This window comes from Drosophila busckii, chromosome 2R (assembly GCF_011750605.1).
Source record: "Drosophila busckii strain San Diego stock center, stock number 13000-0081.31 chromosome 2R, ASM1175060v1, whole genome shotgun sequence".
Taxonomy (NCBI): domain Eukaryota; kingdom Metazoa; phylum Arthropoda; class Insecta; order Diptera; family Drosophilidae; genus Drosophila; species Drosophila busckii.
The window spans coordinates 11,565,970-11,587,412 of NC_046605.1; the positions used below are offsets into that span (position 1 = coordinate 11,565,970).

A 21,443-nucleotide genomic window follows, 5' to 3' on the forward strand; every position below is an offset into this window, starting at 1 on the left:
CTTTACAACGTATTAACTTTATAAATGATAATATGAACAGTCCCAAAATACAGTGATCTTTTCCAACTTAAACTTAGCGATTTAATCAACTTCAATTTGGCCATAATGATTTTACGGCAAACTCAGAGAAACTTTCTTTACATGGACGAGAACCAAATACATTTCAATTTATTTGTTTACTCTTTTAGGTAAAAATTACACGCAATGCTATGAGTAGTTGTCAAATTGTACATAGTTATTTAACCGTTAGCAAAATAGTTATTTCTCTCAAGCTCTCTCGACGGTTGCATATGTCTCACATGTAGCACAACCGTTTTTTAGCCCACAAAAATACTTATGCGCTTAACAACTAGTAAATTTTGAATATAAAAAGAAAATTTCAAAACAGTAGAGTTAGATTTGCAGGTTAGATTGCGGCGTAGACTCCGGCGCAGGCGGAACGTTGCTGCCGTTGACCGCATCCGGTGCAGCGCTGTTCATTTGTGGCTTGTTGTTGCGTTTCCGCTTGCCACCACGCCGGCTGCCCTCACGACGTTCGCCGTTCTGCTTGCACTCCTCACCGCCGCCGCCGCCATCTTTGCTGCCACCGGCTGCACCGCCCGAGGAGCCCTGCCCATTGTGACGATGCTGATTGTTGGGGCCATTGCTGCCGGCAGCGTTGCCGTTATGTGCGCGCGACTGCATCTTGGCCGGCTTGGGGCGATAGGGCGAGGCGGTAGCATTGGGCATGGGCCGCAGTATATTGCCCACCGCTTTGGTGCGTCCCTCGCGGAATACTAGACGCTGTCCGGCGCGTATATATTCCGGCTGCTTGATGAAACGGAACTTGACCAGCGCCTTGTCCCCAGTGCGCAGGCAATCGCGTGACATGTGCAGTATGGAGGCGGTCTGGCGTATGCTGCCGCAGTGCACCATGGCCTGATACCGCGCCGAGATCGTTGTGGGATGATGCAACACCAGAATTTCGCCTTCAAACTCCCAGCAGGCCTGCGGCTTGATCTCTGGCGACACCATTACCATGCCCTTGCGCAAGTAGGCACGCTTAATCTTCTTCAGCGCAAAGCTGGCAGTCTGGCCGCAACGCACACGCTCCACATTCATGCGCTTGCGATGTATGCTCTTGATGGTAATGGGCACAAAGCTGCCCACCGCATTTGGGCCCAGCATGAGCACATCGTTCAACTTGATGCTGCCCTGCAGACAAGTGCCGGAGACAACTGTTCCCACGCCGGGCACTGAGTAAACATCATCGATTTGGAACTCGGCGGGCAGATGCTCGGAGCCCGCCATGCGTGTGCTCAGCAGATTGAGGAAGATCTTGAGCAAATCCAGATTGTCACCGCTCACATTGGATACTTGAAAAATGGGGCACAAGCGCTCGCTGACGAAATTCGTGGCGCTTAGCACCACATCATCCCGATTGCGCACCACGACGGGAACTTTGCGGCAACCCTGCGATTTGAGCATTTTGAAAAGCAGTTTCATATTATCCTGCAGCACATTGGGCGGGCACATGTCGATTTTGGTGACCACCACAAAAACAGGTACAGCTAGGGCCAGCGCCAAGCCCAGATGCTCCTTGGTCATGCCCACAATGCCAGCATTGGCGCCAATCTACAAAGCATGGCATTAAGCAATAGTTTATAATATAAATATCCAACTCACCATCAGCATACCAAAGTCCGGCGCATGTCCCGTCATGCCAAAGACTGTGGTCTTTAGATAGCGCTCATGTCCCGCCAGATCTATAAACGTTATAACTTTCGATGATTTTTCGCATATCTTAACCCAGTCCAAGTGACCGTGATCGGGTTTATTAACCACATTGCCAATGCCATCGAAGCCAAGTATATCATTGCCCACAGAGCTGGTGCGTCCGCTTTCGACTTCGTGTTTGTGTCGAAACAAACGCTGTCTGGCATGACCACGTCCATTGTCCAGCTCGCCATAGGTAAGCACGCCCAGCAGCGTGGACTTGCCCGCATCCACATTGCCCACAACTGCCACACGGATCTCCATGAAATCCGTTGTATCTATGTGCTTGCGTATGAGAAACTGTGCAGTGGTGCCTTTCTCAGCTCGACGCTCGCGCAGCTTTACCATGTCTGCTTCAATGCTGGACGCCAGCTTTTGCAGCGTCGCTATGGAAGCCTCAAATTGCTCGGCATTCAAGCCACTGTCGCTGCCATCTAAAAGGAAAACGTATTATATATAGTGTGCCGTTGATTAGTTCTAACACTTACCTTGACCCACGCCTATTTCATAGATGGCCTCGCCACAATTGATCGCTATGCGATCAAGCAGGCGACGTTGCAGCAGCTGCAGCTGCTCCGCTGTTGGCTGCACCAGCACGTCCTTAGCACAGATGCTGGAGTAATCTATGCTCGGCGGTTGCGTTGCTTGTGTGGGCGTGCCGTCCACGTCGAAGATATCGCTGCGTGCACTTTTAATGCCCACGCCCGTATTTGTGGGCGGCACTGTTGCAGTTGCAGTTGTCATTGCTGTTGGTGTGTTATTCATCATATTGTTTGGTTGTCTATCTAAGGAGCTAACGCGCTTTTTATATCCTTGGTATCATGATCGTTGTGCGTAGAATGTGTTTGCTGAAAATATCACAAAAGCGTTTAACAATCAACTTGGAACCAAAGCAATAACGCCCCTAACCTAGCCCACTCCACAGAGTTTTTGAGTATTTAGCGACGTGTGCCTTGCTCGCATTTCCGTTTTGAAATAAGTGTGTGGAGCACAAAGAAACGCATATTTATGCAAACGGCTGATGAAATAAGCTGATGCAATAAGGAAAAGCTTTGCACAGCGCGAGAGAGAGAGCGAGTGAGTAAATTTCATAGAATTTTGAAATGACCGTTACTTTGCAGGCTTCCAGCAGCTGGCTGCCTGTCAGCTGTTCTGAAATGAAGATGGCAGCGCTGCCATGCGAATGTAGGTGTGTGTTCGTGTGTGTGTATGTATTTGCAGATTTATTTACCGCAAATTTTAGCTTAAACATAGTACGCGCCTTTAACATGCAAATGTTGGTTTGTTTGTTGCAGCGATTTTATGTAAGCATATTTTGTTGACGTATACAAAAACGTTAAATTGACTTTTCTTTTGTTGTTGCGCTTTGTTTGCTGTTTAGCAAAACAAAATTCTAAAATTGTTTATTTTTAGCGCCCACACACAAGTTGGCACACACATTTGCACATCCATACATGTATGTTTTTGTATATGTGGATTATGACAATACAAATTCACAGCATTTGTTGTTGCTCCTTTTCTTTTGTTTTGAATAACAAATAATGGCAAATCAGCTGCTGGCGAAAAACTAATTAAACACCTTACGCTGCTGTGAAATGGTATTGCGATTAAAAGTGAAAGGGATGTTTGTAGCATACAAACTCCTGTTGCAGGCTCGCATGCACTTGAATTTTAAAGTAAGAGTTAACCACTTTTGGAGCTACTTACAGTTTGTGTATTGCTTGGTTTCACTGCTTTATGATTTAATGCACACTCTACATTGAATTTGTATTGGCTGCACTCACTAGTATTGCATTAAAATGTACATAATTAGTAAATGCCTCTTGAATTGTTTTTCTGTCTGTCCAAGCCACGTACAATTTGTGGCGCTGCCAGATTTGTGAAACAAATGGCAGCATTGCGCAATTTTATCGATTCCAATTTACTTGCACTTGCTATCGTTGTAGGCATCGGCGCCAACTTTCGTTTTCAATTAAAGGGGAAATGTAGACCGCACAGCTGGCTAAGATAAACAATACGCATATTTGAGGTTTTGTTTTGCATATTTGGTTTTTTTTTTCCTGTTTTCAGGCTATAATTTGTTCCGAGCACTATTTGCAGTAATAATTGCGGTTTTATGGCGTTTACAAAATTTGATAAGTGTTAACCGCAAGTATTGCATTTGGAAGGTTCGGGAACGTTCAAGTTAAAGTAGCGAGCCTAATCAAACAAACGTAAATTGTGTATTTTAAATGTACATACACATTTTATATGTATTTTGTAATGGACCGAGAATGTGACCGTGACTCACACAAGCATACATACACATAGACATGCTTTAATTTTTCACCTTTGAAACGTTCACATTATTATGTTCATATGCACATAATATGAATGTATGTTTGTACATTTTCCTGATAACTTGTATCTATTTTCATTTTGACAGCTTTAGAGTTCATTTTAGCAAACTGCGACACAATTTATTGAATTTTTGACTTGAGTAAGCTTCCAGAATTTTAAACAACTTGCTTAAAGTGTGATCTCAAAGCCAAAATTCAATGTCAACAAGTTTTTTTTGCTTCTACTTCTTTCTCAGCCAAACCCCCAGCCCCACAGTGCTCCATAACGCACACAGCAACAAAAAGTGTTGCTAAGCATAGCACCTACACACACATACATATGTACAAACGTATGTAAGTGTAAGTATGCGTGTGCCGGTTGGGCATGGGTTATGCAAGCCAGAAAAATAAATGCCTGGCATATTATGAATGAGTTTTATTTTTATAGTTTGATTTTAATGTGTATGATATTCTAAAAAAATAGTTTACAAATTATAAAAAATGTTTTTAACAATTTTGGTACAATTTTCCGTTTTTCATCCAAAAATGTTTTGCTTATTGCATATGAAATAACAAATCAAAGTTTGATTTCAGCTTGACTACGCCTTGGGTTGGGGGGGGAGGTAGAGTGGTCGTGGGTGACAATGTTGTTAGGGAACTTTCTTACAACGAGAGCAAACGAAAACAGGGAGGGATGATGTGTGTGGCTGCTAATGCTAAAAATATACATGTTCAATATATTCTTAATTCATTCAAATCTCTCCACGTTCCTTTTGGTTGTTGCCTCCCGCGCACACAACTGGCAATGTCTTTTCTGGAGTGTTTTTCATATTACAATATTTAAAACATATTAAAACTGTAATGCTATGTATATAAGTAGGTGTAGGTGTATAAATTTGTATGTATTTTGTTTTTTTTTTGTTGAATTATAGGAGGCAAAATAAGAGAATGCAGCATTTTCCGTCCGTGGAAACGTTACGTTACGTGTTTTGGAAACGTGCTTGCTTAAATCGCATGGGAATACATATTTTTGTTCTTGTACATGTTTCGTTTTGTTTTGCGTTAGCTTCCAGCAATATAACTAGAATTTTGTTTAAAGTTGAAAATACCCTTAATGTATTAATAATATAATTATTATATTTTACGTGTGTTCTGTTCTGTTTTTAGCGATCACTTGGATGCGTTTATTTTGTTTATTATTATTATTATTAGTGTGTATCATGACCCCCATCAGATAGTCGAAGCTTCCTCCTCAATGTTCTTTTGTCCACACTTTTGCTTCTATATCTGTTCGTATGTGTGTATAATTGTTTGTGTGTGTGTGTGTGTTTATGTGTGTATAATGTTTTTGTTTAGGCTGATGCAGCAACTTCACCAGATTTCTTGGCCTGCTCGGCATTGGCACCAGCAATGGCCACTTCCTCGAAGTTCTCAACCAGATCGGGCACATCATCATCCCCAGCATCGGCAGCGGCGCCGGCAGCAGCACCACCAGCAGCACTGCTCTTGTTGGCAATTTCAGAAGCGATCTTCTTCAGCTGATTGATGTCTTGGGGACCCAATTGCGTCAGAATGCCGGGCAGCATTTCGGAGATCGTCCTGTTTTCACCATGACCAGTTATGGCAAAAGTGTTGGTAGGCAACGAAGCCTGTGCCTTAGGGTTGTTGAAATGAATAACGTGACCGTCATTCTTAATGATGTTCACTTCCTCAATACCGGGAATGGTATTGACAGACAGCTTTTTCAGCGATGACTGCAACTTCTTGTCATCGGTTGCGGGGGTTGAATGCACAATCTTCTTCTTGCGGCGTGGAGTACCCTTGCCGCCAATGCGCACCTGCGCCTGCAACTTCTTAAGCTTCTCTGGATTCATCTGGAAAGCACAAGTTCACGTCCAAATACAAAATATAATATGTTAATCACTCGAATTTTCGTTTCTGTTAAGCATAGAATGAGAAATTACTTTGATTTTACTATAATTTAGCACAGAGCTTAGCCCGAAAACACGTGCGCCCAGTTGTAGTCAAATGTCAAAAAGAAATCGCCATGATAAAAATTGCAAAGCGTATGTATGTGTGTGAGCAGTACCACTAACAAACACTAAACTCAGTGTTGACTATCGATGATAGTTTGAGTGCCGAAAATAAATAAAAAACTGCGTAAAGACGCAGCAAAAATGCATAAATAATATTATTTAATACTTTTATTTGTTTCATAAGTAATGTTTTTTTGTTGTATGGCCAATGCATTGAATTTTGTTTGCATGCGATAGATCGATGAAAATCAGCTGTTTAAGCGTGTTTTAACACTGCAGTGCTTGTAAGTGTTGTAAATTGCGCGTTGCTGCTGTGTATTTAAGGCAGGGCAGCACCAACAACAACAACAACGACGAAACCAACGAGAGTTCGAGATTAGCAAACTGTTAATAGATAACAAAGATAACACGCTTAATAAAGTTGATTAACGCAAGCGCTGAACCGCTGCAGGCAGTAGGGAAATTGGCTTTAGATAACACGTGTGCCATTGTTAAAAGAAGCACACTACCATAGTGACGGACTGCAACAAGTGGAAGCGCATTAAATATTTTAAAGCATAAAGCGTAAGTGCATGTGCAATATAAAAATAATTGCATACTAATTTTGTGTGTTTTGTTACTTATAGTGGATAATTTTGACGACTTGGACGATTTCGACGACGTAGCCATGGATTTCTGGGGAATATTCATGTTCTTTCTATTAACGTTTCTAATAATGAGCTGCTGTGGCTATTGCTGTACAAGCAAGCGTCGCGGCACGGTATTATCAAGTAAGTGAAATGAATACGAATCAAGTCTTAAGGCCCAATGACTCATGACTCATAGGGGAAGTACTGCATGGACAGCTTTTCTGACTATATTTTCCATTGTGCCAGCTTCGCATGACGCATAGTAAAAAATTGTATTCTCAATTGGCTTTTGTGCAAATTCTACAATATATAGATGGTATAGATGGCCAGACATTTACCTTGTCTGCTTTTCCACTCTCGTTCGTAAACAATGTTTTATGAGACGTTGCTTAAAGTTTGCTTGCATTACATACAAACAACATGTGCCCCTAGGGTATATTTTTTTTTGTTATCAAGCAGCTGATTAATTCTCTAATTAATGTGTTCTATCTTATCTGCGCTTTCATTTACCAACGCTACTGCAAATGGCTTTTACTTATGCTTTAGTATTTAATACAAATATTATATTTTATTTTATAAAAATATGTATATTACAAGAGTGTAGTCATATCTTATCTTTAATTTTGAATTTCAACAGAAATTGAGTTCAGTTCATATTGAACTTTTGCTTATCAATTACAATATGCCACCGAAAGTGATAACAAATGTTTAAATAGATAAATCAAAACATGTGTGTATAAAAATATAATAATTTTATTATTTGGCATTCAGTGCTCGCAGAAGTTTTGACTCATACGCTTGAGGATTTCACTCGAAATGGTTTATTTATACCTCGATATTTGGATACCAACTTTGGTATTCGTTATAATTGTTATTTTTTTATCCATTTGCATAAGACAAAGACGCATACGGCGCATGCAATCCGCTACTTTAGTGACTAGCGGTAAGCTAATAATAAAAAAATATAAATTATTTATTTGCTTAACAAAAGTTACTCTACGCTTTTTTGTTTCAAGCTACTTTTGATTGCAAATCTTATCTCTTTTGCTAAAGTTGTTTTATTTGCTGTTTGTTTTGGTATAAAAATAGCTTTATTTTTCCCATTGTGAAGTGATTCCAAGTAACGTCAAAGTGCTGAAGTGTTAAAAAATAAATTGTAAATTTATTGAAAACCGTGAACTGTTATACAAAGTGCATTTTGCTCAAGTACAAGAGATCTGAAAACGAAAGTTTCATATTAGGTGTGCATATAAATAAATTATGAGAAATAATTTGCAATAATATTGTGCGCAATTTTAATACATAAATTATAATTTAAATAGCTTGCCAAGCAACAAATTTTAAATATAAAAACAAACCAGTTCTGCTATACACTTCAATTATTTACTTTAAATGGCAATGTTTGAAATTGATTGTTTCTTACCTTAGTATATAAATTAAGTAGAGTATTAAATTCTTGCTTTTACTGCTTTGCTAGTTCGTAGCTCATTTGAACTTATTTTATAATTATTATAATATGCATCTCTTATGCTTATCACAACTGACGTCAGTGCGGTTTACCCATTAAACGGCGCCAAATAAAAACGTTTGATTACAATCGAAAGTTTAACATGTTCAACCCCAGAGTCCAGGGCAGTAAAAATTGCGCTTAGAGTGATCGATCCATTGACGCAAAACACAGTTGTAAATTTCAATGCTCGCATTAGGTTAATTGCTTTAGCTCACAATCAGTTACTAACTAAGACGTCACAGTCTGTGGTCTTCTAGCTTATCTCATGCGTTTGGTTTTCTTTAAAACAAGCGTATGCTACGCAATTTATTTATTTAAGTCTGAACGCTTAAGAAATGCAGAAGGCGGCAAAGTGAACAAAAGTAAATCAAAATTTAAACAAACAAAATGCCACACGAGCCAACGAAAAAGGATCAGTTGATTGCCACGGTGGTGCTGATAAGCATTTTTCTAATTATCCTTGTGAGCATCCTGGCGCTAACAGTGCGGCGCATGTTTGAAAAACGCAAACAGTCAAGTGGCTACGCGATTGCATGCTAATATTTAAACTGCCAACAGTATTTGTAATTAAATATAAATTAAATTAAATTAAACTATTTATACAAATTAACTGCATCACATTCAATGCTTCAATGGCTTAAGCCAAAATCGCATGCGCGCACAAACTTTTGTTTATCTTTTGTGCCTCTTATAGCAACAGATCATATTGGAAACGCTGCAGATATTACCGCCGATGTCGCTTGTGATGATGCCATAAGCTTAGACTGTGGCGGCTGTGATTGTACCGGCTGTGATTCGAATTAAATGAAATTGCCAAAATTAAAAAACAAAAAAAATGTTAGCAGTTGAAACTTGTTTAAAATATTTACCAAGTGCGCTTTGTTATTGGCTTTTTATAATACTCAGATGTGCTACAAAAATCTCTAAGTGTTTGACTTAAAAATATTTTATTTTAATATTCGATATATTGCAACCATTCATAAAAGAATGTCTGAAGATCTCTGGCAACTCAGTTTAAGTTATTTAATACAAGAACTAAACAAAGTATTCAGTGTCCGTACAATAAACATATATAATACATATGTTTATGTTTATTATTTCTATATATTTTTATACTGCAAAGCAAACACATTCCAAACTATTTTTGATATTCTCAATATTGTCAAATGTCTGCGTCTGTCTTTTAAAACGAATTCATTGTCTACGTACTTAATGTTTTTATCAGCATTTAAAATGTTGTGTAACAAAATTACCTCAATAGCATTTACAAAAAAAAAACAAATATATTGCTTAGCAATATTTTATACAAAATTTCCTTATAATCAAATTATTAAATACAGTGCCAAACAATATATAATTATTCAAAATTTGTATGTGACTTAATAAATATATGTAATGTATATGCCCATTTATGTTTTATGTTATTTATTACAAAATTCTTGCAAATGCGTAACAGTTAAAGCCGCACATTGACTGTAACTGCTTTTGTAATATCTACTCGCTGACTGTTATTGACAAGTGCGCCACATCGGGTTATAGAAATCTCTATATTTGTTCGTTTGTCCTGTCTGCGGCTGAAAGGCGTGCTATAATTTCTCGACAGACAGTCAACAGGTCCTTTGAACAGTAACTGTTTTTGATTTCTTATCAGCTGGGGAGCAGCAGCTTTTCTTTCTTAGCCAAGTTAACTTGGCATGCAGTTGCTTTGGATTCAAATCATTTGCATTTGTGACTTTCAGAAATGCAGCTTTGAATTTTATTATGGATTTCTTGGCATTTTTGCCATTGCTGGTGCTCATAGTGATTGTTGCTATATTGTTAATAACAATACATTTCATACGCTGTTGTTTCATTGCTAAAATGTATGTGCAGCTCTTCCGCTACGCCGGTGAGTGTATAACTAGTTGCAATTAAATTTCCCAACTTGTGGCATCCATTAAAAAGCGCAGCTCCCGTTGCTGTAAGAATTAGTTTCGATCAGTTGCTTGTAAGCTAACGACGTGTTTAGTTTTTAATTTCAAAACAAGTGTGAAATATGCCGTCGCATGAGTTTAATCAGTTTAATGACCATATGTTTTCATATGAAGAACACGAACATTTTCGAAAACATCATGAGCGACAAGTCGATCTTATAGCTCAACGCAACCAATACATATTGTATTATGTTATTGTTTTTATTGTTTTAAATGTGCTATTTATCGCATTTTTGTGTTGTCTGCGTGCCAGACAGAAAAGACAACAATTAAAAGCAGAGTCCACGGACGAGCATGGTAAATATATAAAATATTTTAATTCAAATATGTAGTTGATTGCAATATTTATTATTCTACTGTTTTAGGGCGCTGTTTTTAGTTTTTATCAATGTTTTTTCTATACATTTTGGCGTTCTAATCAAAAGAATAAAATGTAAATTAGTTAGAGATGGTCTTTTCTATTAAAATGTGCTGAGCAAGCGTAAACCCCAATGCAGTCATAAGAAATCCCAGCCCTACATCGTTGCACATGGTGCGCTCTCTTAGCAGCGAGCAGCAAAGCAGCGACGCTCTCTTAGCAGCGAGCAGCAATGCAGCGACGCTCTCGCTCAGCTGCAGCTGCAGTCAGCGCAGCGTGATCGCGAGCAAGAGAGTGAAGAGCAGCAGTGCACAAACAGCTTGCACGTGTGTGGATGTAAGGCTGACGGGGCCAATTGCAGGTCAGTAGTGCACGAACTGTTGGCGGCTTAACAAGCGCTCAGTGAGTTGCAAAAGTTTTAATAATAAATTAGTGTATGTATTTATTTACCATCAATCAAAGATTTAACAGAAAGTTTAAAATGGAAACAGGCGCTTCGATTTGTGTTAGAAAAAATCTGAGATGCCCAATAAAAAATTCTAGCTTAAAAACTAATTATGTATATAAATTTATTTTGAGTGCCAAAATCTAGAGCAAGTTGTTTATTTTAATAATTTCATTGAAATTCCAAGTAAATCTTAGTGTCATCTTAATTCTTGTCTGCTTGTTGTTGGTCTACGATATCGTTTATAATAATGCAGTTAATGCTAAAACTAGTTTTGTGTACTTAGATGCACTTTGCAAAACTTGTTTATAAATAATTAACTTCACCTCTCGTTGAATTAGTTAGACACTTGCTGTATATTAGTTCTGATCAAGCTAGCAGTGTGTTTAGTTCTTAATTGTTAATAACATATGTCTAAGATGTCGTCGCATGAGTTAAATGAAAATTCAAATGAATTTTATATAAAATTACAGCAGCTTGAAAGTGAATTTATAACACAACGCAGAAAATACATATTTTATTCAATTATTGCTTTTATTGTTTTATATTTGCTACTTGTTGCATATTTGTGCTATAAAAATTACAAGCGTAGTAAGAAAAAAATTCAACGCACTGAAGCTGAGGCAAATAGTGTTTATTGTATAAATGGTAAATGTTTAAAAATAATTATAATTAAAATACACATGAATTAAATTAATTGAATTCATTAGAAATTGAATAACATTTTAATGCTGCTTTTAATAATTTTTACCCCTGAGTGTAAAACTAATCTTAAGCATTCAAATGCTGGTTGCCCTTTGTGTTATATATATAACCCCTATATGACACATCCATGTGGGGTTTTTTTTATAATAATTATGTAAATATCGATGCAGTTTGGATCGAGTTATTAACGCGTTTAGTTGTTTATTTCAAAATGTCGGAAGAGCTGTCGCTTCATAATCAATCTTCAATTCTGAGATTCTCAGGCTTTCTTATTTTGTATATTGTTTTAGTAGTGATTGTGCTCATCATTTGGTTGTATGTTAGCTTTAGGCGCAAGAAGAGAAACGAAGTATATCACGCCTTAGAAATTATAAGTAACAATGGTAAATATTATTTCGACAAACTAAAGATTTAATTAAAGTCATCGGTCTTAAGGGATGCCCACAAGACTGTACAAAATTATTTATTAAACGATTTCTGTTTTTAGCTGTTGACTGCAAACTTGTTAAGATTACACTTTGCTTTATGTTTTGTCATAAACTTCTATTTTTAATTACTAACAGTGCTTGTCACAAATGTTCTGATATATCTAAACATTTTTATAACCATAACTATGGATGGGCTTGCGTTATTTTAAAGTTATTATTGTTGCTTTGAATTTATTATTGCTATCAACGTATGTGATAATTGCTTAAGAACTGTGAAGTTGCAATACTTTAACTATACTAAATAATTAATTACTCATAACTTAATTCTTATTTTCTATTTATATTTTTTATATATAATTATAACTTAACCGCAAAGCTCACATTTTGTTATTTAGTTTGAAGACTAGCAATTTTTTTTTGTGCTACAAATTAATGCAGTATAATAATATTAAAGCAATTAACTATTAGTATAACAAATACTAGTAATAATAACAAACTAGCAACAGCTGAGCCTATGCAACATTTTGATAATTCCAAAAGTTCATATAGTTTACTTATACTTCTTGCTTGGGACTTGATTCAGAGTTTTGATTAATTAAATTGCGTACACAATATTTTTTTTTGTATGACTTATCGAAATAAAAATACCCTGAATTCGTACTTCTCACTTCCTGTGCTTAGCACTCAGTTGAATTAACTGCTATGATGACTAGCATTAATTTAATGTTGTGCTCTTAGCGCAGGATTAACTTAATCCATTTATTTGCTGCTGCTGCTGCTGCTTTTAGCGTGTCATGTTTTGTGTTTAGCTGCGTTTAGTTTGGTTTATATTCTCTCAAAATGAACAACACTACCTGGATCGAGGAGGACTACACTAGCGTAGAGGCGGATGAGATCGATACTATTAGCACTAGTTCCAGATCTTGGGGAATGATTGCACTTACTGCAATACGCATTTTGAAATTTTGCCTTTATGCAGTTATTTTGGCTTCGCTGCACTCTTTATTCTCTCGCTTTCGCGAGCAACGACGCATTAAAAGTGCTAAATGTCCATGTAAGTTTTTAATCAAATGGGTTGGACTTAGTCTAAACTAATTTTCAACTATTACGGAATGTAAAGTAAATAATGTTTGTGTATCTACATAAGATTGGGATGATTTGTTAGCTGAAACAAGTTTTTAAAATGATATAGCAAAATCGTTATCTAGGGAAAATGCTGAGTATATATTTTATAGAAATTATTTTTCTAAAATTAAGCGAGGCAATTTTTATCTATTATCTATATCAGGGGTGCCCAGCCCATATACACTTCATGCCCATTTGTTTTGTTTACACTTCTGGTTATAGGGGCAAGGCTCACACATACAGTGCCCTTCCATATGGAACACACATAAGCATAGTATTTTTAATGGTGTGTGTGACTTGCAAGGCTAGCTAGGGTTTCTTTTGTTTATGTCTATGAATTAGAGATCCCAAACTATTCGAAATTTAATTGCCAATAATTTTTTTCAGTGCAAAAGTTGACAACTAAAATTTTTCTCATTTATATATGTGTGTGTTTTTGTTCATATGTATTAGTGAGTGCCCTGCCGTAAGCTGTATTTGGGCACCACTGATCTATATATTTATTGCTATATTTTTTCATTTATTTATTTATTTTTAAATTGCCAAATTGTTTACACTTGTTATGATTCTAAGTAAAAAGTGGCAACAAAGATTTCGAATTTTGTAACTATAAAATTCACTCACCCTTTCGTACATATCAAGTTTATAGAAACACAAAGACGCAGTTTATTACGCAAATCAAATGTATATATTGATATATTATATATACCTTTAATTCTTCAAATGCAACACTTCACCACACTCAAGCAAATTAATTGCTATTAATATTATTATTAAGCTTTTAATGCTGCATTATTACTTATTACAGTATTAAGTTAATGCATTAACTTTTGCGGCTCAATTTGCAGTCAGTTCAGCTTACTTTATCCAACTGTTAAAATGACAAGGCAAAGCAGCGTCGACATCGAATTCGGTGTAGATGAAGACGGCGATGAAACGATAGAGATTAACTATTCGCTGATTAATCCAATTGTGCTTATATTCAAGTTTTGTTTATATGTGGGGATAATTATATCGCTTATTTATATAATTCAACGCTATTGCAGGCAAAATTCTGGCACTAGCAAAAAAGTGCAAAAAGTGCGAAAAATTAAACGTGCAAAAAAGTCGTGTAAGTTGAGTTTTTAATTAAATGGAAATACGTAAAGCAATAATTGTGCAAGTAAATAATAATTTTTATATAAGCATGGTTTGATTTGATATAAGAATAAGTCCTTTAGACCCCAAATTTTAGTACAAAAATCAATCAAAATTTCTTTGTAGAATTTTTCGAGGTTTTATTGCTATAATATTTTTGTTTTGTCTTTCGATTTCGATCAATACTAGTTTGAGCTCGTCTTGCTGCTCATTATCGAATATCCATACATATATCAAATCGATCCTTCAAGTTTATACGTATTTATACATTACGCGAATCATATTTATATATTATATATAGACAGATATCGCTTTTATCGTGACAGCTTAAATGAAAGACTTTTTCACTTGCATACACACTCAAGCAAATTAATTGTTAATGTTATTATCATTAAGCTTTTAATACTTAATACAGTATTAATTTAATGCATTAACTTTTGCGGCTCTATTTGCATTCAGTTCAGTTTAGTTTATCCAACTATTAAAATGTTAAACGAAAACGGCTTGGATATCCAATTCGGTGAAGAAGAAGACGGCGCAGTAACGATGGAGGTTACCGGTTCGGTGTTTCATCTAATTGGGCCTGTATTCAAATTTTGTTTATGTGTGCTCACAACTATATCGCTTATTTATATATTTTACCGCTTGTACAGGCAACATGTGGGCACTAGCCCAAAAGTGCTAAAAGTGCGAAAAATTAAGCGTGCAAAAGAGTCGTGTAAGTTAGCCAAACTGATTATCTTTATGAGTGCGCAATGTGCAGATTACGTATACGTAAGTTGATAGCTAAGGCTTTGTGCCAAATCATGCAATTGACGTTTCAGTTGCTGCGCGTTTGTTGTGCTGTGCTGTGCTGTGCATATCGCTAGCCAATTTAGCCATGGCCATGGACAGTGTCTATTGGATGCTCTTCCTGACGCTCGTTTTGTTTCTTGCGATTTGTGTGGCAGCGTTTCTAACACGTGGGCGGCGTCGACTAGGTTAGGCACTTGTAATGATAACAGGCGATAAAATTGTTGATTTTAGCAGTGCGTGTTAAAAGCTTTTTGCTTTTATTGCTTATTGGCCACAATTGTCATTTCATTGCCATAAAGTGCGCACGCTTAATTATGAGCGCGCTTGTTTTAATTGTAATAATAATCGACTGCGCTTATAATTGCAATAAGCATAATTGCAGGCTGTTTGATTGCGCTATTTCGAAAGAAACTAAGAGCTAAGAGTTAAGTTTTGTGCGCAGTGTAGTTTTGAACTTGTTTACAAGACACTCGATATAAAGTATTTTGCTTTATAACTGACTGATTGCTTATCAGTCGAACGATTAGTCTGCGTGCGTAGCTTTCAACGCTTTCAGTTTGTCTGCTGAGCACTTGGCGTGCACTTTAACTAACCAAATGACAGCACCTATAATAATTGGCCTAAGCATTGGCTTTATTATATTCGTCATTACGTCGACTGTCGTTTACTTGAAGCGTCGCGCTAAAGCAGCTCAAAACACGGGCTATGTTATAAGTGAAGGTGTTTGATTTGCTTATCACTCTGATTCGACTGCGTGACTCATTGAGCTATTTGATTTATATTTGCAGCTCCCGTTGTGGTTACCTCTGCCACACATACAGCGCCCGGTGGCTATCCAGTTACGCAGCTGCCTGCCACTAACTATCAAACCAATGTCTATGCCACGCCATATCCAGCACAGACTACAGGGTAAGCTATAACTTTTGTAAATCTTAGAGCCTTACTAACTATCTTTATTCTATAGCAATGTAACTGTGCAAATGCCCATGCCCATGCCACATCAACAAATGCAACCTATGCCTGGGTAATTATTTGCTGCTTTTTGCTTGCGTATACTTAATATTTATGCTTTCGTACCTTTGCAGCATGCAAACGCATGTGTATCCACCAATGCCTATGCCTGGCGCTGGTGTTGGCAACATGAATCCACCCACCTATGACATGGCTGTAGCTCCCGGCGGACCCAGCGTTGTGCCCGGCTATGAAAAGCAGTCGCCCTATAATCCCAACTTTTCGCAGTAGATTGAACAACTTTTCGACAGCATTTCGTGCTAGTTTTACATGCAACTTTACGCTTAAGATTTTGCTTACACATTTAGTTGACATGCCCTAAACACACAACAACAACAACAACCAAATAAATGTATTAGCAAAACTTTGAAAAATTCATCAAAAAAAAATTGCACATTCAACTTTTTTCGTAGTCAGCATTCACGCATATATGTGATGTATATATATTAAGCGCAGATTATTTTTAATTTGTATATTTACCATAAGCATAAAAAGCATTACAATGTGTTATATGTTAATAAAAGAAAAAAAACAATTGTGATTTGCACATACGCAAAGTTTGTAATTTATGCAAATTTTGTGTGCATTTCCAGCAAAAAATCAAACTTTAAATTCTGTTTTGCAATAAATTATTTAGACTTTGCGCACAAAAAGCAAAATACACATCGTTATTAATGCTTTTTAAATACATATGTATGTGTGTGTTTTTGTTGTTTAATAAATAAGTACTTTATGCAGCAGCTGAAGCATATTAATTAATTTGAGCAAGCAGCAAAAAAAATAAATTTTAAAACTGCATTTAAAACAAAATTAAAGTTTTATGGCTACACTTATTATGCTTGTGTGTGTAACCGTGGCAAAATATATAACTAATGCGTCTAATCGTTTAATAACTGTAACTAAGTCGATTGCGAATTAATGTCGCTAGACTTTTGCTAGTTTTAAACGAATTGCAGGCACGTTAGCTCATTTATAAAAATGAAATCGCGCTTGGTTTGCTTATTGCTGTTGGTTTTTATTGCTGCTGCTAGCGCTGAGCAGCGAAGAATTAGAACTAAGAAAGCAGCCACTTGTAGACCAGATCTGTGTCCACCTCATCAGAAGCATGTGGGATGTGGTCGTCAAAGGGTGAGTTATGCCCCAAGTTCATATTGCTCTATATCAAGTTTCAACACAGGGCTTTGAAAAATCTTGCGGCGATGGCGAATACTGGATTCTGAGAGTGGACGGGCCGCTGAAGGAATCCATTGTCAAGGAGGTCAACATGATGCGCAACATGGTGGCCAGCGGTCTCTACAACATGAGCGCAGCAGCTCAAATGCCCGAAATGGGCTGGGATCAGAGGCTGGAGCAATATGCCGCGTTGCTGCAGCGTCAATGTGACACCAAGAACGAGATTTGTGCAAACACCCAGGACTACAGCTATACGGCGATTGCACAAGTCAAGGCCAAGATACAAAAAAATACGAGAATAGGTCAGTACATAATGAATATATTAATGCCCTCCTGGATGTCCGATATACTTGGCTGTCAAATGGACGCAAGGCATAAAATAACGCCAATTGAAGGTGCCAATGGGTGAGCGCAGCAGCTGAAATAATTAACACACTAATTGCAAATTTAATGTTTATTTAATTTGCTTGCAGCACCTGCGTTGGTCACTACTTGCCGCTGATACAGGACAATGGCAATCGCATGGGCTGTGCAGGACGTTACGAAATAGTCAGAAAGGAAGGTTCAGAGGAAAGAGTACTACAATTGTTGTGCGTTCTATCGCGCACCCAAGTGGGTCTCGCACCACCCTATGTAGTTGGCAAAGCCGCCGGACGTTGCGCGGCAGGATCGAATATGAAGTACAAATACTTGTGTCATTATCTCGAGGATGTCGATCCTAACGATGTTATCGAACCCAAAAAAGAATAACTTGCTATGGCATGACAATGAATAAAAAGCTATAAATAACAATAACCAGATGTAAAGATTTTATAGCTGGAAATAGAGATCGCTTAAAAAATAAATACAATTAACTTAAATAATAAAACACAAACAATGAATTGAAGAATAACAAAAGAAAACATTTGTATTTTGCATTTAGTGTTTTATTTAAGCTTCACTCAATTGTTATGTTTTGATATGAATGGACAAACTAATTTTTTTATAATTTCTATAGCAAATGTTTGTAAGTGAAAGAAATCACAAGATAATTTTATAATAAAATAAAACTTGATTGAAATCACAAGTTAATTTTATTATAAAATTTTTATAGTTAGTATAGCTGCTTTGAAATATTTGCCAATTGTGTATTAACATTTATTGGAGCGTTACCAGCTAATCGTTCAGCAACTGTGACTAAGACGTTGCCAATTGATTGTTTATTGTTTTGTTTATAACTTGCCACGTTGTCGCTAAGATTTGTTTTATAAAAATTAAAACAAGCCCAGTATGCTTATTGTTATTGCTACCGTGCCATATTACGGATTTAAAAAAGCGGAAATATGAAATGAATATTTGGAATGAAGCTGCAAAATATTTACAGCCAACAATGCAAGCAAATTAGTAATCATACTAAAGCTGTTAGCACTTGTAAGTTAAGCTGCTTGTGTCTGTTATGATAACGAATTGATAGTATTATTATTGATTAGTTAGCTATTATTAAAGCCTAATAAATAACTGATAAAAAGCAAAAGTTTTAGATTACAATTGTTTGATAAAGTTTGACATAGTTTTAAATGTAATTATAAAAGGTTTGTCAATAATTTAATTAACAACGTAATTGTAATGAGTACACAATATTTTTTTTTTATAAATATATAAAATTATTTATTTCAAGCAAGCATGCTGTTACCGCAGGGGCAACTTAATCTAGTTATATATAAGGAAAACAATAACAAAGGATCACATGGGTTCATACATATACTAACTAGACAATATCATACTTCTTCCTACAATATACTATTAACATATACAATTATTTACAGTACAACATAAAGTATTATTTATGTCTGGCTGGCTGTCTGGCTGACTAGTAAGTCAATGTTGACATCAACAGTGTGAACGAGAGTCAAATCAACTTTCTGAGAATTGAGTTGCTTGTCAACTAGTCTAAGCGAGCAATAAGTGCATTATAATTATTAACTTTAGATTAAAGTATTTATGGTCGTAATTGCAGCACATGCGCTAAAAATAATGCAATTGCATGGGCAATGCTCAAATTGGATGACAACAGGCTAAGATCAGTGAGCTGCGTTTTGTTAGGAACTCAGGCTACCAACTTATGCAATTGGCAATAATAAATACAAATACTTCTGCCATTAGTATACGAACCCCAACGCAGGCGTTGAACCAGCAGCACAACTTGCAATGACTTTAAACTGTTTGCTATTACCAACAATAGCTGCATGTGTTCATAATTATTGGCAGCAATTAATTTGCTTCAGCTCGGGCACGAGCATTGTGTCCAATTGCTTGCGATAGCAACGCCTTGGGGCAAGCAAATCGATTTGGCAGCCAACTCTATAAGAGACTGTGCCGGCGCAGGCAACTCGACAAATTGGTTCGACGAAATGTTCTGCATGTACTGGCTGCTGGCTGTCTTGTGGCAGCTCTGCCGCTGTCCTGGGCTGCTGGCCTTCGACTACTGTGATCCTGTGCTCTGTCCGGGGCCCGAGAAGCACATTGCGTGCAATAACTTTGGCGTAAGCGTTGCAGCTGTCCAACTGTTGCCACGTCTAACTGTTTACTGTCTAAATGCAGGAGCTGGCGGAGAGCTGCAGTCCGGATGCGCATGTGGTGCGCATAACGACGGCGCGCCGCAATATGATTCTCAATGAGCTGAACGAGTATCGGGATCGCATTGCACGCGGCGATCTGTTGGGCTTCAATCCGGCCACGCATATGGCGACGCTGCAATGGGATCCGGAGCTGGCGAGCTTTGCGGAACTGAATGTGAAGCGCTGTGCCCTGGTCAACGATCATTGTCGCAACAGCGCGCAGTTTCGCAATGTGGCGCAGGTGGTCGCCGAGGGCGGCTGGCAGGGCGCGCTGCTGACTGGCGCGTTCAACGACGAGGATGAGTCTTTGGAGCCGCAGGAATTTCATACAGAGGACGAGGTGATCAAGGCGACGCTGGAGCAAATGTTTGCCGAATATCGCGAGTGCAGCATGCGCGACATTGTCGCCTACAGTCCGCCACTCAACAGGTAAGACTGTACTCTACACTCTCTGCCCCTGCTAGCTCGTTTCACTGTCCAAAGGATTTGGCATTTTCTCATTAGCAAGTGCATTGCGTACTTCACGCAACTCGTGCGGGACAGCACCACCCACGTGGGCTGCGGCATTCTGCGCGAGACGCGCAACGCCACCAACAGCGCTGGCCAATGGCAGCTGAGCACGCATCAGTATATGACCTGCAACTTTGTCCGTGGCAACGATGTGAACGCGCCGGTCTACAAGAGCGGCGATAAGCCGGCCACCGATTGTCGCACCGGACGCAATCCGATCTTCATCAATCTGTGCTCCATCAACGAGCTGTACGACAGTGGAGCGGCCGTGCTTGGTTACTTCTAAACGCTTAACAAACTTAATTAAATAAAATCAAACGAAATTGCGCCACGAATTTATTTATTTATTTGCCAAGCGTTTGCTACTTAAACTTGCAGCTCAACTTATTAAAATTAAAGTGGCAAAATGTATGCGAACAACTTTGGGGTACATAAATCTTTGAGGCTTAGTTAATTAACAAAAACTTTGAGGTACATAAATCTTTAAAGCTTAGTAAATTAAAAAAAATTAACGAAAGTTTAGCAGCTTGATTGAAACTTTGCAAAGCAGCAGCGCAATAAATTTGAATTTAAGTTTCTGCAATGACTAAACAATTATAGAAATATTTATTCTATATACTATTCTATAAGAAAAACTTAGCTACATTTTATGAATTTCATCAATAGTGTTAGCTTTTGTTTTATTACTGTTGCGACTAATTTATTTAAATTTTTTGCATTTTTAAAATATTTGCGTATACTTGATATTCATTTAAAAGATTTGCATTATTGCATGTTGAAGTTTGTTTAGCATTCTGTCGACAGCTCAAATTAAATGTTTATATATATCTTAAATCTAACTTGTACAACTTTATTGAACTTTTATTTAAACTTCTGTGTATTTTATTTTAATGCTTTTGCAATTTTTGCTCAATGCTTTTTAATTATAAAACTTTAGT

The 21,443-nt window shown here is 37.4% G+C and overlaps 5 protein-coding genes across 11 annotated transcripts; 3 read left to right on the forward strand and 2 right to left on the reverse strand.

Annotated features, from left to right (window-relative positions):
- Positions 1–144: 144 nt before the first annotated feature.
- On the reverse strand, positions 145–3,609 carry LOC108597306 (GTP-binding protein 1). Of its 2 annotated transcripts, none has more exons than XM_017983785.2 (4): positions 3,463–3,609; positions 2,244–2,603; positions 1,666–2,189; positions 145–1,614 (listed from the first exon to the last, which is right to left on the reverse strand). In XM_017983785.2, exons 2-4 carry the CDS (start codon positions 2,521–2,523, stop codon positions 394–396), a joined length of 2,025 nt encoding a protein of 674 aa, XP_017839274.1. In that variant the 5' UTR covers positions 2,524–2,603; positions 3,463–3,609; the 3' UTR covers positions 145–393. The 2 variants fall into 2 exon arrangements, with proteins under 2 accessions (XP_017839274.1, XP_017839275.1); XM_017983786.1 differs by lacking the exon at positions 3,463–3,609 and adding an exon at positions 2,665–2,713.
- A 1,374-nt stretch (positions 3,610–4,983) lies between these two features.
- Positions 4,984–6,139, reverse strand: LOC108595242 (transcription factor BTF3 homolog 4). Its single transcript, XM_017980441.2, has 2 exons — positions 6,038–6,139; positions 4,984–5,947 (listed from the first exon to the last, which is right to left on the reverse strand). Exon 2 carries the CDS (start codon positions 5,945–5,947, stop codon positions 5,426–5,428), a length of 522 nt encoding a protein of 173 aa, XP_017835930.1. The 5' UTR covers positions 6,038–6,139; the 3' UTR covers positions 4,984–5,425.
- Positions 6,140–6,438: 299 nt separating this feature from the next.
- LOC108595154 (protein shisa-5) lies at positions 6,439–16,813 on the forward strand. 5 transcript variants are annotated; one of them, XM_017980323.2, is made up of 5 exons: positions 6,439–6,673; positions 6,736–6,879; positions 16,003–16,123; positions 16,179–16,238; positions 16,300–16,456. In XM_017980323.2, the coding sequence occupies exons 2-5, from the start codon at positions 6,777–6,779 to the stop codon at positions 16,454–16,456; spliced, it is 441 nt and encodes a 146-aa protein (XP_017835812.1). In that variant the 5' UTR covers positions 6,439–6,673; positions 6,736–6,776. The 5 variants fall into 5 exon arrangements, with proteins under 5 accessions (XP_017835812.1, XP_017835809.1, XP_017835808.1 ...); XM_017980320.2 differs by lacking the exons at positions 6,439–6,673; positions 6,736–6,879 and adding an exon at positions 7,524–7,681 and having other exon boundaries at positions 16,300–16,810; XM_017980319.2 differs by lacking the exons at positions 6,439–6,673; positions 6,736–6,879 and adding an exon at positions 10,275–10,518 and having other exon boundaries at positions 16,300–16,813.
- Positions 16,814–17,182: 369 nt separating this feature from the next.
- Positions 17,183–18,278, forward strand: LOC108595776 (antigen 5 like allergen Cul n 1). The gene is made up of 3 exons (XM_017981068.2): positions 17,183–17,353; positions 17,403–17,803; positions 17,872–18,278. The coding sequence occupies exons 1-3, from the start codon at positions 17,204–17,206 to the stop codon at positions 18,146–18,148; spliced, it is 828 nt and encodes a 275-aa protein (XP_017836557.1). The 5' UTR covers positions 17,183–17,203; the 3' UTR covers positions 18,149–18,278.
- Positions 18,279–19,784: 1,506 nt separating this feature from the next.
- Positions 19,785–20,833, forward strand: LOC108595730 (antigen 5 like allergen Cul n 1). Of its 2 annotated transcripts, none has more exons than XM_017981013.1 (3): positions 19,785–19,920; positions 19,979–20,424; positions 20,479–20,833. In XM_017981013.1, the coding sequence occupies exons 1-3, from the start codon at positions 19,789–19,791 to the stop codon at positions 20,789–20,791; spliced, it is 891 nt and encodes a 296-aa protein (XP_017836502.1). In that variant the 5' UTR covers positions 19,785–19,788; the 3' UTR covers positions 20,792–20,833. The 2 variants fall into 2 exon arrangements, with proteins under 2 accessions (XP_017836502.1, XP_017836503.1); XM_017981014.1 differs by having other exon boundaries at positions 20,500–20,833.
- The last annotated feature ends 610 nt before the right edge of the window (positions 20,834–21,443 follow it).